General features: G+C 41.3%; 1 protein-coding gene and 2 non-coding genes across 7 annotated transcripts in view; all 3 read left to right on the top strand.

The window, feature by feature from the left end:
- Positions 1 to 17,544, top strand: part of Tex14 (testis expressed 14, intercellular bridge forming factor) — a 156,025-nt gene that overhangs the window by 9,267 nt on the left and 129,214 nt on the right. For all 5 annotated transcript variants that reach the window (XM_087910138.1, XM_087910134.1, XM_087910133.1 and 2 more), the window contains exon 2: positions 16,907 to 17,043. In XM_087910138.1, the coding sequence (XP_087766264.1) occupies positions 16,908 to 17,043 (136 nt within the window). In that variant the 5' untranslated portion in view covers position 16,907. The remainder of the gene's footprint in view (positions 1 to 16,906; positions 17,044 to 17,544) is intronic.
- On the top strand, positions 5,384 to 5,547 carry LOC148120820 (U1 spliceosomal RNA). The gene has a single exon (XR_015738966.1). It is a non-coding gene; the product is annotated as a U1 spliceosomal RNA (small nuclear RNA).
- Positions 9,603 to 9,766, top strand: LOC148120819 (U1 spliceosomal RNA). Its single transcript, XR_015738965.1, has one exon. It is a non-coding gene; the product is annotated as a U1 spliceosomal RNA (small nuclear RNA).

Below are 17,544 nucleotides of genomic sequence, written 5' to 3'. Positions count from 1 at the left end.
CAGGACAGTCCAGAGCTACATAGTGAGACCCTGTTTCAAAAAAAAAAAAAGATGAGTGGTAACCCATCTTCTGTTGTTGGAGGCTGCTTATTCGATCCCACTGCTTAGACACAGGATAACCACACAGAAACTATATTATTTGCAATACTGTTTGGTCAATAGTTTAAGCGTATTGCTAGCTATCCATCCTAAATTAATTAACCCATCTCAATTAATTTGTGCATCACCACAAGGTCATGGCCTACCGGCAAAGTTTTGGCAAGCTCCAGTGGAGGTATCTGTCTGTCTGTCTGTCTGTCTGTCTCCTGTGGCAGCTACATGACTTCTCATTGATTGCGCCTACTTTCTCTTAGCATTTAGTTTAGTTTTCCCCACCTATTTCTATTCTGCCCTATCACAGGCTAAAGCAGCTTCTTTATTCATTAACCAGTAAAAGCATCACATGTACAGAAGGACTTTGAAATACTCAAACAATAAAACCAGAGGGAAGAAGCAGCATGGAAAAGTTTGTTTGCTTGGTTTACTGACCATTCTAATGCAGGTACAGATGTTAGGAGAGCCCATTAAAGGGAATCTTTGACCATCATAGCGCTGCCTGGTTTATGACATGGATAGTGGAGAAGACAGTGGTGGGGATTGGGAGGTAAGTGATAAAATAGATGAGAAGGATGGAGAAGATGACTTGTGAGAGCACTGAAGGACTCTAGCACAATCATCCCATTGGCGTGATGTTGCCTGAGGTTGGGGATGTCTTCTCTAGAGCACTAAAGAAGCAAAGACCTGGGGGAAGTACTCTCTGTTGTTTTGAGACAGGTCTCCTTTAGAAGAGGGTGGCCTCACACAATATATCGTCAGTAATGGCCTCTCTGAGTACTGAGTTCTGAGATTATAAGTAGCCACTACTATACACAGTACTGGAGAGCAAACCCACGGCATGCTAGGTAAGCAAACATTCCGCCTACTGAACTATGTTCTCAGACCAAGAGAGAACATAGTTTCTTTGTGTATACATGTGTTATACACATGTGATTGCACATGACTGGAGAGGCCATAGGCCAAAGTGTTAATGTTTGGAAGTTGTAGGAATGTTTTCTGTTTATTAGGTATTGGTTTTTATTGTTATTTTGAGACAGGGTCCCACTTTGTAGCCCTGGCTAACCAGGATTTGTTTTTTTTTTAAGATTTATTTATTTATTATGTATGCAATATTTTGTCTGTGTATGTGCCTGCAGGCCAGAAAAGGGCATCAGACCTCATTACAGATGGCAGTGAGCCACCAGGTGGTTGCTGGGAATTGAACTCAGGACCTCTGGAAGAGCAGGCAATGCTCTTAACCGCTGAGCCATCTCTCCAGTGGCTAACCAGGATTTGTAGACAAGGCTGGCCTTGAACTCACAGAGAAGATCTGTCTGCCTCTTTCTTCAAAGTGCTGAGATTAAAAGGGTGTGCCATTGTGCCTGGCCTACTTGTTGTTAAGACGGGGAAGACATGAGCTAGAAAGATAGCTTAATGATATAATAAATATTTTTTTTAAAAAAAAAAAAAGGATCTGGAGAGATGACTTGGAGGTTAAGAGCACTGACTGCTCTTCTGGTCTCTTCTGGCCGCAGGCACACATGCAGGCAGAATGCTGTATATATAATTTAAAAAATAAAAGATAGCTTAATGGTTAAGGGCACTGGCTCCTCTTCCAGAGGACCCAAATTCCCAGCCCCGACAAGGCTGCTCACAACTATCTGTACCTCTAATGCACAGACATATATATATGTCCAACACACACATACATATTAGTTAGATGCATGGGTAGTGGGTGGATGGATGGATAAATAGACAGATATATGTATCTGGATCGGTAGATACAGATAAAGAGATGAAAGGAAAAAATGTAATTGGGCCTGGAGAGATAGCTTAGCAGTTAAGAGAGCTTGCTGCTCTCTCAGGACCTATATTTGCTTCCCAGCACCTATATGATGTCTCCCAGTCATCTCTAACTTTAGTTCCAGGGAATCTGACATCCTCCTCTGGCCTCTTCAGATACAAGGCACACATATATACATGTACATATATACATGTAAGTGAAACACTCATACACATCAAATGAACCGAAAAAATAAAATTTCATATGTATAATTATTGTATATATGTCATGATGCACACTTGGAGATCATAGGGCATATTTCAGAAATTGGTTCTCTTCCACCATGTGGGTTTCAGCAATCAAATTCATATCATTAGACTTGGTGACAGGCACCTTTATTGACTGAGCTATCTCAGTGTTCCCTGTTTTTATTTAGATACAAGATCTCACATAGCCTAGACTGACCTTGAACTTACTTTGTAGTAGAGAATGACCCTGACTTCTATAATCCTGGGATTATAGGTGTGTATCTGTGTTTAGGGATGTTGTGTGTATTTTATTTTTATTTTTTGCAGTGTTGGTAATCAAACCCAGTGCTTTATGAATGTTAAGCAGTTGGTCCGTAGTCCGGTATCGGTTGTGCATGCCTTTAATGCCAGCATTCAGAAGACAGAGGCAAATGGATCTCTGCCAGTTCGAGACCAGCCTGGTCTACATAGTGAGTTCCAGGACAGCCAGAGCCACATAGGGAAGCCCTGTTTTGAAAAAAAAAATTGTTTGGGGGGAAAAAAAGAAATTGCTCTGCTACAGAACTATGCTCAACCCTTACCTATTGTAGCATTTGGTGACTTTGGTGTGTTTATATAGTTGCCTAGTCATCTAGAACAGTTCAGTTTTAGATTATATGTTGTGTGTTGGGGACTGGGCTTCACTTCACACTGTACCCCAGGCAGGGATTAAACTTGGAATTCTCCTGCCTCAGCTTCCTGAATAGCTAAAATTATATATAAGCTTAAACTATACTTGGCTACTGTTAGAATATTCTCATGACCATCAAAAAATTCCCCCACGAGAATTTGCACACTAGTTTCCATGTCCCAAACTCAGCTACAGAAAACAATTGATTACCACTCTTAGTATTTCTGCCTTTCCTAATATTTTATATAAAACATAATCATCATGTAGTTTGTAGTCTATACAGATCCATTCACTTAGTATATTTTGAGGTTCATGCATGATATCACCTGTGTTGCAAGTTCCTTTTCTTAGACAAGAGTTTTTCTAGGTAGTCCTGGCTGACTCAGAACTCATTATGTAGATCAGGCTGGCCTTGGACTCAGAGGGATCCCCTGCTCCTCTGCCTCTTGAATGCAGAGATTAAAGAAGTGTGTTACCATACCCTACATATATTTTCTTTTTATTACTGAATGTAATGTACTGTATAAATACAGGACTCCTTTTAAATGCCTGATCTTTCGGGACTATAATAATAGTTAATAAAAATAGCTTAGTTTGCATATATGTCATTCCATAAACATACGTTCCCAATTTCTCTTGAGAAAATATGTAGAAATGGAGTGACTACATCATTTGGAAGTATATAACAACTTTTTCAGAAACTATTGAACTGTTTTTTCAAATGACTACTGTTTTACATTCTCATCAGTAAAACATAAACTGTTTCTCTACATCCTTGCCAGCATTTATTATTTTGATAAAGGTCTCATCAGCCCTGCCTGCCCTGGAACTTGATTTATAGACCAATCTGGTTTTGCCTCTGCCTCCGAGGTACTGGGATTAAAGCAGTAGGTCACATATCTAATCTGCCAGCATTTAATATTGGCAGAAGTTTTACATATGTAGTGTTGGGGATCAAATCCACCACCCTCTGAGTACTAGATAAGCATTCTACCACTGTTTTAATTCCAAACCCCACTTTTATGGACTGTAGTCATTCTAGTTGGTGTGTAATAATAATAACATTATTGGTTTGGATTTTTAAAAATTTTTAACTGTGTATATGTGAGAATCTGTGTGTGAGAATGTGCACATGTGAGTACAGAGGCCTACAGAAGCCACAAGTGTGTTGGGTCTGGAGTTACATGTGGTTGTATCCTAATATGGATGCTAGAACCCCTCAGTCAAGCTTCTTAGAAGAAAATAGTCATGTATTGTGATGGTTAATATTTCAGTTAGACTTACTATGCTTGAGAGACCAGAAAGCAAACAATGCCTCATATGTATGTGTGTGTATGTATGTATGTGTGTGTGTGTGTCTCGAATGTCTAGTGTCACACCGGTAATCCTGTAGTCCCAGGACTTGGGAAACTAGGGCGAAAGAATCCTGCATTTTAAGACAGAGCCTGAGCTACATAATGAGAAAAGAAAAGTATTAACAGCAGAATATTAAATTAAATATTTGCAGAATATTTCTAAATCCAGGAGCCTATGCTATAGGTCCCCCCTTTGTGTGGCTAATCACTGATAGATGTCTACTTCACTTCTCCGTCTAAACTGTGTTCAGTGCTACAAACAGAGTCCTCATTCTCCTCTAGGGAAACCTTCGCAGCCAATCTAAACTGTAGACTGGCGTCCAGAGTCCTTTTCTGTCGTGCCCTGCTAGTCTTCTCTGAGCCAGTAGCCTGTAAACAGATACCCCTCCTGATCTTTAAGACCAGTGTAGTGTGTAGGTAAAACAGTTCTCTTTATCAACAGTGAGCATATTCTCATTTTTCTTTTCTCTTTAACATTTATTTTAATTATATCTAATTATTTAATTGTATTTAATTTATTATTATAGTTTAAATAATGAATAAACACTACTTGCAGCCGGATCTCTGTGAATTTGAGGCCAGTTTAGTCTACAGAGGGAGTTCCAGGACAGGTAGGACTGTTAGACAGAAAAACGCTGTCTCAAACCACTCCTTGCTCCCTCCCCCCAAAAAAGGAAAGCTAACCATTGTGAACGCATTTTCATGTCTGTAAAGGTGGAGATAATAGAAGTAACTGCCTTATAATTTGGAAAGATTAAATTTGTTGTAATATGGAAAGGAACGAATGGTCCCTGCGTGCTGCTGTTCTGCTGTTTTTGTTGTTACTCTTAATCATGATTCACACTAAAAGCTACGCATTCGATTCCTATGTTTATGAAAGAAAATTCCTACAGTGTTCTTGGAGGCTGCAAAACAAAAGGCACAGCAAACTGCCACCTGATAGGCTCATTGGTATTCTTGCGCTAACAAGGAGGCGGGCTTCCGATGTCGGGATTCCGACGGCGGGAAGTGAGTCACTGTGGAGGCGGTGCTATGTAGATAGAAAATTCAGGAGCCTACTGGGAAAAGCTACAACTTCCACATTTCTAGTTTTGGGGAAATTACAAGACTGCCAACCCTCTTAAGAGTTTTACAATGTTGGAAACCACTATGCTTAACGATATAGAGCTTTTTAATAAGGGCTTAAGTTTGCACCGTATCTTTAAAATGCTACGCACACCAGGCTGTTCAGGCTTCATGGGCCTGGGAACTCATACTTACCTGGCAGGGGAGATACCATGATCACGAAGGTGGTTTTCCCAGGGCGAGGCTTATCCATTGCACTCCGGATGTGCTGACCCCTGCGATTTCCCCAAATGCGGGAAACTCGACTGCATAATTTGTGGTAGTGGGGGACTGCGTTCGCGCTCTCCCCTGGTATTATGGTCCAACATTAGACAACAAGCATTCTTTAGCTTGAATCTAGCTAATTCTTTTCCTGCAGAAGTGCTGCTGTTCTTATAGCTGTCCAGTTGAGTTTATTACATGTCCAGAATTGTTGGACCTAAGTATCACCCTAAAAAAGCAAAACTGGTCATGTTTACACTGTTGAGAATTTAGGTGTGCTGTTTTCACAGTGTAGGCGTATTATTCCCACTGAATAAAATGTGGTTTGTAAATTTATACTTATCTTTAGGGAATAATCTGGGGGCTGGAGAGATGGCTCAGCGTGTTTAAGAGCACAGAGGTTCTCTGTTCAATTCCCAGCAAACACATGGTGACTCATGCCACAGGCACAGAACACTGTATACATACATAAGTCTTAAAAAAGAAAACAGTAATCTGAGTGACAGACACTTTTACTGATTTGTCCAGTTTCTGATTTGTAAACATTTGGAAGGCTGAGGTGAGGAAGATTGCCTCAAGTTTGAGGCCAACATGGTCAGCATACAGAGTACCCGATTAAGACTGTAAACGTAAAAGGGGAATGGAGTAGACTATGGGTTAGTAGAACGTTTGCCTAGCATGTTCAAGTCACTGAGTTCAAATCAGCACTAAAAAAAAAAAATAGTAAAAGGCTGAGTTCTAACTTTCTGTGTGTCTAAGTGTTTTGCTTACATGCATGTGCACCAGATGCACCTAAGGAAGTCAGAAGAGGCCATCAGATACCTGAGAACTACAGCTAAGGATATTTGTATGTGAGTCACCACATGTGGGTTCTGACACTTGGACCCTGGTCCTCTACAAGAGCAACAAGTGCTGTTAACCATTGAGCCATCCCTCCAACAATGTGAGCTCTAAGTCATAAGTTATAATGAAGCTGGGTGTAAGGCGTGCACAACTGTAGTTCAAACACTAGGGAGGTAGAAGTAAAAAGCTCATACGTTCATAGTCATCCTCTTCCACAAGTTGTAACCCGCCTGGATAGGGTCATATCTCAGCACCAGTAGTTATGATATATTAACAGTTTTAACTGTGCTAAACATACAGTGGCATTTTGTTGATGGGAGGGGATGCGGGTCTAAGAATCCCAGACTAACTTTAAAATATTTTAATTATATTTTCTTTATTATAAGGGGCAAACTCACAAAAACAGGAACGAGAAGGCCAACCTCAGCTATGTAGGGAGGGAACCAGAAAGCAAGAACCCTGGGCTGGCCAGTGTTTTTTTTCTGGGTAACCAAAGGTCATGCCCTAACCTGGTCCAACCTCTTAAAGATCATTGACTGACAAAGGTTCCCCATCACCTTCCCCTCTTGTCTAAATAAAAGTGTTCCAAGCCCAATACAAAACTGTATACACTAGGAACAGATATCAAGTATAAAATTAGGATTACAACCATTATAAACAATATTAATCAAGGAACACATGACAAATGTTTTATTAAACATTCTATTCTAAAGGGTCTAAGTCTTGCTTTGGAAATGGCTTGCCTAGATCATAAGAAGAATGTAACTATGACTATATAATCTTCAACCCCATCAAAGGCCTGAGAAGGGAGATAATATTACTTGAGTAGGCAGGAAGTGCAGTCAAGCAGCTTCCAAAATATGCAGTATATGACAGAGACAACTGGCTACCTGAGCAAAGTCTCATTTGCAGTGTTGAAGCAGCCAACTTTGGCTAAGGCCTAACATAACTGACAGACCATTTTTAGAGGCAGGAAAATTTTTAGAACTGTCTTACTCTGTCTTGGCAAGTTTTGGCAGCCTTTTCCCTTGTGTCCTGCTTATCCAGTCTGAACACCATAGACTTTGTCAGTGGTTGAGGCATGGGCAGTTCCTTGCCCAAAGGTCAAATTTGTGCCAAGAAGAAAACAGACTCCAAGTGGAGTGTCTTTGATGTTCAACACTTTTTTTGGGAATAGATTGGTGTTGTCAGGAACAATCTTGTCTCACGTTAACAGAACCCTAAGTTATTTAAATGCCATGTTTTACACATCCTTGAAGTGGTTGAAGATTATCTATCTATGCAGAATACAGTATCTATGTATCTAAAGAACCTAATTAATCTGACTATATGTATAACAAACATGAATGACTATTGACCTGTAATACTTAATACTTTCATAACTTAAAGACTAAGACTTTATATCAGAATATTAAACAATTTCTAAACAACTGTGCGGTAAAGGAGGACAATGACCTGAAAATGTCAGTGGGTGACCCTGATGCACACATCTTTATTACTTACTATGCTGTGTGTTCTTTCCAATTTAGACCATTCTTTCTCAGCTTACCCATATCTAGTTTCTTTCCTTTTTGTAGCTCTTCAGATAGTATAGTAATTTCTTTTTTGTTTGTCTTTTGAGACAGGGTTTCTCTTTGCAACAGCCCTGCCTGTCCTGGAAGTCAATTTGTAGACCAGGCTGGCCTGGAACTCACAGAGGTCCATCTGTCTCTGCCTCCCGAGTGCTGGGATTAAAGGTGTGCGCCATCACTGCCCAGCTTTAGTCCTTTTTCAGTAATGGCAAGAGCAGGCTCCTGCCTCTGGGGAATCTCTCGGTGTTCAAGTTAGGACTACAGCGTTTTTAAAGGCAAAACTGTAATTACATCAGTGCTCAGGGGAGGCGGGTTACATTAGTGAGGGATTTAGAGTGTCCTGTTAACAGTTGCTTTCTTTGCAAGGCTCAGAGGTGTCTTCCAGACACTATGTAATACATTTGGACCACGGCCAAGGTCATGGGCAGTCCTGAAGTGTTGCCAGGATGGAGGTATCTGCTGGAGGTGGAAGGCTGAGAAGTGATCTGGTAGACAAAAAATAAAGTTGGCACAGGATAGCATTCCTTAGTCATTTAATCGTGCTTTACCCATGAAGAAAGAACAATTCTTGTTCCTACCTGAAAGTTGTGAGAATTAAACTTGTAGTAGTTGAGGGAAACTGTTTCGTGTTTTTTCCTGACATTTTTAGTTTTGAAAACAGGTTACTGCTGACAAGACTTTCTGAAGCTTAGGAGTATTGTTTGTTCTTAATTTTTTTTAAAGATTTATTTATTTTATGTATATGGTGCTCTATCTACACATAGAGTGTACATGCCAGAAGAGGAGAGCATCAGATCTTATTATAAATGATTGTGAGCCACCATCTGTTTGCTGTGAATTGAACTCGGGACCTCTGGAGGCCCTGGCAATGTCCTTAACTGTTGAGCAATCTCTCTAAATCCATTTCCTACTTGTTCCTTTTAAGTTTCAATGAGAGTATTTAATTGGCCTGACTAGTTTGTTTTTAGCTCTGGTTGCAATGGGTAGAAGTATTCTTTTGGTCTGTGAAGGTACTGCCAAAAAGGTCCCATACACTTTTATAAAGTTCTATGTGCAGTCCGACATGGGTGCTAGGAACCAAACTCAGACTTCCCTGCCAAGAGCAGCAAAACAATGTCTCCAGCCCTACACTGGTCAGCACACTCCAGGGCTGCTTGTTTTGTGACAAGAGTCGATTTTAATCCAGGCAACATTTGACAAGTATTCAGTCCTCACGGAAATTTTGTGGTTGACAGAATTCTCTTGGCAATTTTGGGAAATAGAAACACCGAGGATTTGATTGATTCTCTTAAAAACAGCAGCGATCCTGACTTAAAACAACCTATCTTGCTGCCTTCTTGAGAGAGTCTTCCGACACTTCACGATAAACTCATGCCAAAGCTTTTGTTACCAGCAAAAGATGCAAGAAAAAATGTGAAATCTCTTTATCGTTGTGGTGGTAGCGAGTGGTTTAAGAGTTAACGCATCCGGAAGAGAAATGCGAAGGGGAAAACCTGGAGAGGAAAACGTCACAGAAAGGGGCGGGAATATGCAGATAGTGCAAAGCAGGTCTAGTACTTTTTTGCCCCGAAATATTTTTAGCAAGTGTTTAAAAGTATGTGCTCTCATCCGTATAACTTAAAAACTTGTGTAGTCTCGAGAGGAAGGGCAAAGGAATTTGTAATATAATTGACCGTGACTTTATAGTGTGTTGATGATCAGGGTGGAGTAGTACTGAGGCCCAAGCAACTCATACTTACCTGGCAGGGGAGATACCATGATCACGAAGGTGGTTTTCCCAGGGCGAGGCTTATCCATTGCACTCCGGATGTGCTGACCCCTGCGATTTCCCCAAATGCGGGAAACTCGACTGCATAATTTGTGGTAGTGGGGGACTGCGTTCGCGCTCTCCCCTGGTATAATGGTCCAACGTTAGACTCAAAACTACATATGTTTATAGCATTCGGAGGACTCCTTGTTCTTTTGTGAGATCTTATAAGAATTAGGAGTGGGAATGGGTTGTGAAGATTTCCATTTGTATGGGCGCCTGGCTGGGTTTACTGAGTGGTTTCCAGTAAATGCTACAAAGCTACAGAGAAACCCTAAAAAACAAAAAGCACTTTTCACATTTAGTCAGAGAATAAATTCAAAAATTGGTACTTCTCATCAGCAGTAATTCATAATCTTTGAATCTCCTGACTAAATTTAAATTATTTTAAAATTTTTCTCTGGCTTCATTTCATAATTTTAATTCCTCTTTATGTAGTCCATAGTCATGCCCTTGATGCTTGCGATTTTTGATTTGTGGAGATATTTGTAAAACCCAGGTTTTAACATTTATCTGATCTCCTTAGACTGAGCATTGTGATGACAGTGGTGTAATTTTAACAATACCAGTATCTGTCACAGTTAAGACAACTGTATGTGACTTAGTCTATTTTGCTTTAACAAAATGACTGGATAATTTATAATAGAAAATTCTTCGTGTGTGTGTGTGTGTGTGTGTGTGTGTGGTGGTTGAAATTAGAATGGCCTCCATAGGCTTATATGTTTGAATACTTGGTCTCTCCATTGGTGGGTGTTTGGAAAAGATTAAAGCGTGTTCTTTTTGGAGGCAGAGGTAGGCATATATCTGTTCCAGGCCAGTCAGTGCTACATAGTGAGACCCTGGCTACAAACAAAAGTAACAAAGATAGGTGATTTGTTTATTTTAGAAATGGCCTCTGTAGACTACAATAGCCTTAAACACCTGGCCTCAGCAGAATTACAGCATGAACTGCAACACCCTGCCTTTTGGAGGGTGGGGTAGGGGGCACAGATAGGGTTTCTTGTAGTTCAGGCTGGTCATTAACCTGTTGTGTAGTTGATGATCTTCCTGCCTCTAGTGTGACCTGGAGCTCCTGATCCTCCTGTCCCTACCTCCCAAGTAATAGAAGTACAGGAGTGCACCACCATGTCCACGCTTTGTTTTTGAGAAAGGATCTTACATAACCCAGGTTGGTCTGGAACTGTATTTGTAGCCCAGGCTGGCATCAACATTTGCAATGGTAATCCTACCTCAGCCTCCCAAATGCTGGGATTATTACAGGTGTTAATTGCCATGTCCAGTAGAGATTTATTTCTCATAGTTCCGGAAGTTAGAAGTCTAGAGGAGCTGCATCTAGTTGAGAGCTCTTTTGCTGCCTTATCCTATGGCATATGGCAAACAGAAGAAGAGGAAGGGAGAGAGAGAAACGGGGTTCTGACCATTGTTTGTAACTATACATCCCACTCCCTTGATAGCAAGTGTCTTTGTCCAAAACAGAACAACAAAAAAGCCTTGATTCGTTCATAAGCGTGGTGTCCCTTGACCCAAATGCTTGTAAAAGCTCTATCTCCCTGCACCTCTGCGTTGGAGGTCTAGTTCCCACCAGTGAGATTTGGAGGACCCATTCAGATTACACCACACGAAGAAAGGTCAAGTGTCTCTGTGTCATTTTGTCTTGGTCACTTACTGTTGTTCTATTGCTGTGAAAAGACACCATGACCAAGGCAACTCTTACAAAAGAAGCATTTAATTGGGGGTTTGTTTAGTTAGAGGGTTGGTCCATGGCAGGAAACAGATGGGCACGGTACTGGAGCAGTAGCTGAGAGCTTTACATTCTGATCCCAAGACAACAGACAGTGGAGGAGAGAATGGGGGCGGGCGGAGAAGGGAGAGACAGAGACTGGGACTGGCATGGGCTTTTGAAATCTGAAAGTTCATTCCCGGTGACACATCTCCACAACAAGCCTGCACCTACTTCAACAGGGCCACATTGAATCTTTTCTGAGCATCTCACCAGCTGGGAACCATGCATGCAAATGTGAGTGAGCCTGTGGAGGCCTTCTCATTTCAAAACACCATGTTCTCATGCACATTAATAGCTGTAGAGAACTTACTGGGGACCAGGCACAGTTCTAAGTGTTAACATGTATTAGCTCATTTAAACTTCTCAACGGCTCTGGTTATTTTTTTAAGCATTTCTTTTTTTTGCAATTTTATTTTATTTTATTTTATTTTATATTTATTTATTATGTATACAATATTCTGTCTGTATGTATGTTTGCAGGCCAGAAGAGGGCACCAGACCCCATTACAGATGGTTGTGAGTCACCATGTGGTTGCTGGGAATTGAACTCAGGACCTTTGGAAGAACAGGAAATGCTCTTAACCTCTGAGCCATCTCTCCAGCCCGGCTCTGGTTATTTTTATCCTCATTAACAGATGAAGAGTTGAGTATTTTCATTCGGTTGAATCATTTTTCTAAGGTTATAATTTTGGGGAAAGTGGGGTATCTTTAAGTTTAACAGAGGCTTAACTCAGGAGTTAGGGTGCCAGAAGCTCAAAGTTACACAGAATTTACACAAAGTCAGTGGCCCCTGTGCTCTTATATTGTGAATTTGAGGAATGAAATTCATGGACAGTAGAAGAATGGGTTTAGAAAAAAGTTTAGTTCTAGATTCCTAGATTGAGGGAAAGTAGACAGAACTCCTGCAGAGCAGGAGCAGATCCCAGAAATAGGATACTATTGAACTCCAATGTAAGGGTTTTTTAAAGGACTTAGGGCAGAAACTCAGGTGAGGAATGGGGAGGGAGATGGCTCAGTCTAGTTGGCTCAACCATGAAATGTCCAGGAGTCTCTTCATAGTTTCAGTCATATCTTGATGTACAAGTTCCAAGAAGGGTGCTCATTTAGGGAGAAAGAGAAAACAGACCTTCCTTGTGGCCAGAGCAGAACCAAAGACATTTTGGCATGAACATTTCTGGAATTGGGCAAGGGCCAGTGCTTTCATCCAAGGGAAAACTTTACTTTAGGGTCCTCTGCTGTAAAGCTACCTGGCCACTTTCTGTCCTGGTCTTACAGTCACACAGGGAGTAATCCAGCTAGGAAAAGAACTTGAGTCTAAATTGTGAACGTAACTCATTATATTATTTACACAGCAAGTAATAATTCCCTTTGTGTTTGTTTGTTTGTTTTGAAATCCGTTTGTAGTTTAATCTTTCAAAAAAAATCTTTTTTGGTTTTTCGAGATGGGGTTTCTCTTTTTGTAGACTTGGGTGTCCTTTAACAGTCTACAGACCAGGCTGATTTTTTAAACTCACAGAGATCTGCCTGCCTTTGCTTCCTAGGTGCTAGGATTAAAGGTGTGCACCACTACCAATGCCAGAATTTTTTGAGTTTTAAAAAAAATACAATTAAAATTTTGTGTGTGGATGCTTTCCTTGAACATATAAGCCTGTATAGCATGTGTTTCATGCCAAAGGAGATCAGAAAGTGGCCGTGGACCTCCTGAAACTGGAGTTGTGCATGGCTGTGAGCCACTGTGTGGGTTCTGGGGACCTGGCTCTTCTGCGAGAATAGCAAATGTTTTTAATTCTGAACTGGAAAATAGTTTTTTAATTGCATCTGGTTTCCTGCATGGTTTATGTCCATAATCCCAGCGCTTAGGAGGCTGAGGCAGGCAGTTTTCTTTGTGTTTGTGGCCAGCCGCCTGAGCTACAGTGGGAGGCTCCCATCTCAAGTAAACAATAAGCCTGGTCTGGTTGCACTTGACTGTAGCTCCAGAATTTGGGAGGTGAAAGGAGGCTCTAGAGTTCGTAGTATCTGCAGCTTCATAACGAGTGGTTGGTAGGTCAATGTGGGCTACATAGGACCCTGTCTCAATACAAACAAATAAAACCCAGCCGGGTGGTGGTGGCACACACCTTTAATCCCAGCACTCGGGAGGCAGAAGCAGGCGGATCTCTGTGAGTTCGAGGCCAGCCTGGTCTACAGGAGCTAGTTCCAGGACAGGCTCCAAAGCTACAGAGAAACCCTGTCTTGAAAAAACAAACAAATAAATAAATAACCCTCAAACAACAATAATCTGGGCATTGTAAGTCACACCTGTTATGCCAGTCAGCACTTCGAAGGTTGAGGCAGAAGGATTGATTGAAGCCAAGCAAGCCCGTTTCAAAACTTTTCAGCCAGCCTGAGCTGTAGAGTGAGATCCTGTCTCAAATTTACTGTCTTGGTGTTTTGTGTTGTTTGTTCTGTTGCTGTGATAAAATACGGTGACAAAAACAGCCTAAAGGAGAGGGCTTTTTCTAGCTCACGGTGGCGGGGGTGAGGGGGTGAGAAGGTGGGGGGTGATCGTCTGTCAGAGCAGAGAAATCACTGGGGTGATTTCTTGAGGTGGCTGATTTCAAAGCCTCTGTTGCAAGCAAACAGAACGACAAAGGCCTGTGCTCGACCCACTTTTTTCTTTTTATTCAGACCAGTGGGCGGGTCCTTCCAACTTCAGTTAACAAAGTAATCCCCACAGGTGTGCCCTGAGGCCCATCTCCAGGTGATTCTAGAGTCTGTCAGCAGTTAATCCTAATCACCACACCCCTTCACTCCAAAACTGCATCTCTAGTGAAAATGCACAGGCTTTTTCTGGGCCTTACTCTGTAAACCATGCAGCATGACAACTTTACACAGCATTTAGCTTGTATTAGATATCACAAGTAATCTAGATAGCATTTCAAATTTCCTAGGAACATACATATAAATTGCATGCAAATACTGCTCCGTTTTCTATAAGAGACTTGAGCATCTATGAATTTGGGTTAGTATCTATGGGGAATCCTGGAGCCATTCTTCCTCAGGTTTTAAGGGTCACCTACATCAATTTTCTAAGTGTGAAAGAACCTAAAACTAGGTCTGGTAGTTAATATCTAGAATCCTAGCTATTTCTGGAGACTGAAGCAGGAGAATTGAAAATTCAAGGCCTGCTAGCAATTTAAGATTCTGCTTGAATAGTAAAAAACAAAGCAAAACAAAAGTCTGGGGATATAATATAGCTTAGTGTTTGAGCCCTGGCTGAGCATATGTGAGAAGTAGGAGTCAATTCCCTTTACCACCAAGAAGGAAGTTGTCTTAGCCATTGTTCTACTGTTGGGTCCAGGGGGGTCGCGCAAAGATGAGAGCACCACCAAGTCTAATAAACCAAAAGCAAACTTTATTCCAGAAACCAGATCCCAGGAAAACCAAAAGCAACTCGGAAAAATAAAAAGCAAAAAGTAAAACACCGCGGGGCGCAAAAACTTATCAGCTAGCTGAGACCACAGGCAGAGTTCAGGCTTCTGACACTGTGGCAAACGGCTGGTTTTTGAACCTACTTTTTATAGCAGGGGCACCAGGCATTATCCCTGAACAAAAGAATTTTACAACCTTGCCCTGACCCTTGGGTTGGTCAGCGGAGACCCTAAAGAGGGGAGTGAGTGCTAGTGTCCATGAGTAATTAGGCAGCCATCATGAAATATGTTTTAGGAGAGACTACAACGAAAGTCACTAATTGCAAGAAAACAGATATCTTTAGCAATTCGTCAGGAAGGGGGCTGCTTGTAACACTAGAAGGTTAATAAATTAGGATTCTTGGGCTGAGAACTTAGAAGAAAAGTCTTTCACATTATTTTTAGGTAAATTTTTAGATATTGACTGCCATACTTTACAACTTTTATTATCAGAGCTCATTAATTAAACCTTCTTTTATTTATCCACTGTCTCCTGGTATCCCCGAGTACAAACTGAGGTCATGCCTCTCCTCTGGTAGTGCCAGTTTCCCATGACAGAGACAGTGTCTGACCCAGAGATCACATATCTCTGTCTCCTAAAGGTTATACTCAGTTCACATCTACTGCTTATCAAGGATAGTCAAAACACTAGCCTCTCCTCTGGTGGTGCCAGTCTCCCATAACAGAGACAGTGTCTGACTCAGAGGTCACATATCTCTGTCTCCTAAGGGTTAAACTCAGTTCACACCTACTGTTTGTTAAGGACAGTCAAGACACTACCCTCAGTTTACAGGGAGATGCTCTGGCCTTGTAATAAAACAGTCAGTTGTAAATAGCTAACATGACATGGCGGAGATTTCCCAGGCATCCGAGAAAGTAATCCCTGTGAAGATTGATCTGTGATCTGCTGAGAAAGTTGTTGGTAGTTTACTTAGGTTTACAGCTTTATGTATCCTTCTTCCTACATCCTAAACTTCTACCTTCTAATCTTTAGTGTCTATATTTTTATTTCTATATTTTTATTCTTGTCTTCAGACCCTTCACTACTGCTGGGAAGAGTCACTATGACCAAGGCAAATCTTCTTTTAAAAAGCATTTAGTTAGGGGCTTGCTTACAGTTTCATGGTATTAGTTTATTATCATAATGACCAGTGCATGGCAGCGTTCATGACCCTGGAGCAGTGGCTGAGAACTACATCGTGCTCTGCAGGCAGAGAGAAGGGAAGGGAGGAAAAGAAGAATACAAACGGACATGGGACCTGGCATGAGCTTTTGAACCCTCAAAGCCTACACCTAGTGACATACTTTCACAAGGCCACAAACCCTAACTTTTCTGATCTTTTTGAACAGTTCCACTCCCTGATGACTAAGCATTCAAATCTGTGAGCCTATGGGGGCCATTCTTAATCAAACCACCACAGTAATGTAAAAAAAAATGCAATTTTTATTTTATTTTATTTTATTTTAAATATTTATTTATTATGTATACAATATTCTGTCTGTGTGTCTGCCTGCAGGCCAGAAGAGGGCATCAGATCTCATTTCAGATGGTTGTGAGCCACCATGTGGTTGCTGGGAATTGAACTCAGGACCTCTGGAAGAGCAGGCAGTGCTCTTAACCGCTGAGCCATCTCTCCAGCCCAAAAAAATGCAATTTTTAAATTGGCAAAGGGAAATAAAAAACAGAAACTCAGTTCAACTTTAATGCCGAGAGCAGGCTTTTATGGACTTCAGAATGGTGCCTTAATACCCAGCAGTACATGCAGGAGAAGGTGCGAGATAAATCAGATCGCCTGTTTTGCAACCCTTGGGCTCCTGGATGTGTGGTGGGGGTTCACTGCTTTCAGGGAATCAGTGGATGGCAGATTTCCTGAAACCGTGGGTTTGTTTTAGGGTCCTGGTTCTGGGGGATTTCCCTTTAGGAGGGAGAAAAATCTTGCTTCTTTACGTGTATGAGGTATTAGAATAATGTATTATTTGTTCTCTTTTGAAACAGAATGTCTCGGGCTGTTCATTTTCCAGTCCCTTGTCCAGTGCAGCTTGGTACCTTAACCGATGATTCCTTGGAAGCTCAGCTTCATGAATATACCAGACAAGGGAGTTATGTGAAGGTGAAGAAGATCCTTAAGAAAGGTGAGTGCAGTGTAATATGGCAGAGGCAGCAGGACCCACATTTCTGAACAGTGTTTGGTAAATACAGTGCCAAGGCTGGGTTTGGTGGCCTACACTTTTAAAACTGCCTGACGAATGGCAGGCAGGTCTCTGAGTTCAAGGCCAGTTTCCTTTACAAACGGAGGTCAAGACCAGCCCATCTATATAATGAAATCCTGTCTAATGCAAAACAAACTAGTGCCAAGCTGGAGAGAGAACTCAGAGGTTAAGAGTACTGACTGCTCTTTTAGAGGTTCTGAGTTCAATTCCCAGCAACCACCATGGTAGCTCACAACCATCAGTAATGAGATCTTGTGCCCTTTTCGGGCATGCAGGCAGAACATTGTATATATAATAAATAAATCTTAAAAAGAACAACAAAAGAAAAACTAGTGCTAACAGTTCTTTCTCTAAAAATAAATAAAGAGGATTGGAGATCACCAGGATCAGTGTTTGCTTAGCATATGTGAAGACCTAGGCTCC

Source organism: Myodes glareolus, chromosome 9, assembly GCF_982192425.1.
Source record: "Myodes glareolus chromosome 9, mMyoGla1.1, whole genome shotgun sequence".
Lineage (NCBI taxonomy): Eukaryota > Metazoa > Chordata > Mammalia > Rodentia > Cricetidae > Myodes > Myodes glareolus.
Note: the sequence above shows the minus strand (reverse complement) of the source record. Positions and strands in the feature narration are given on the sequence as shown.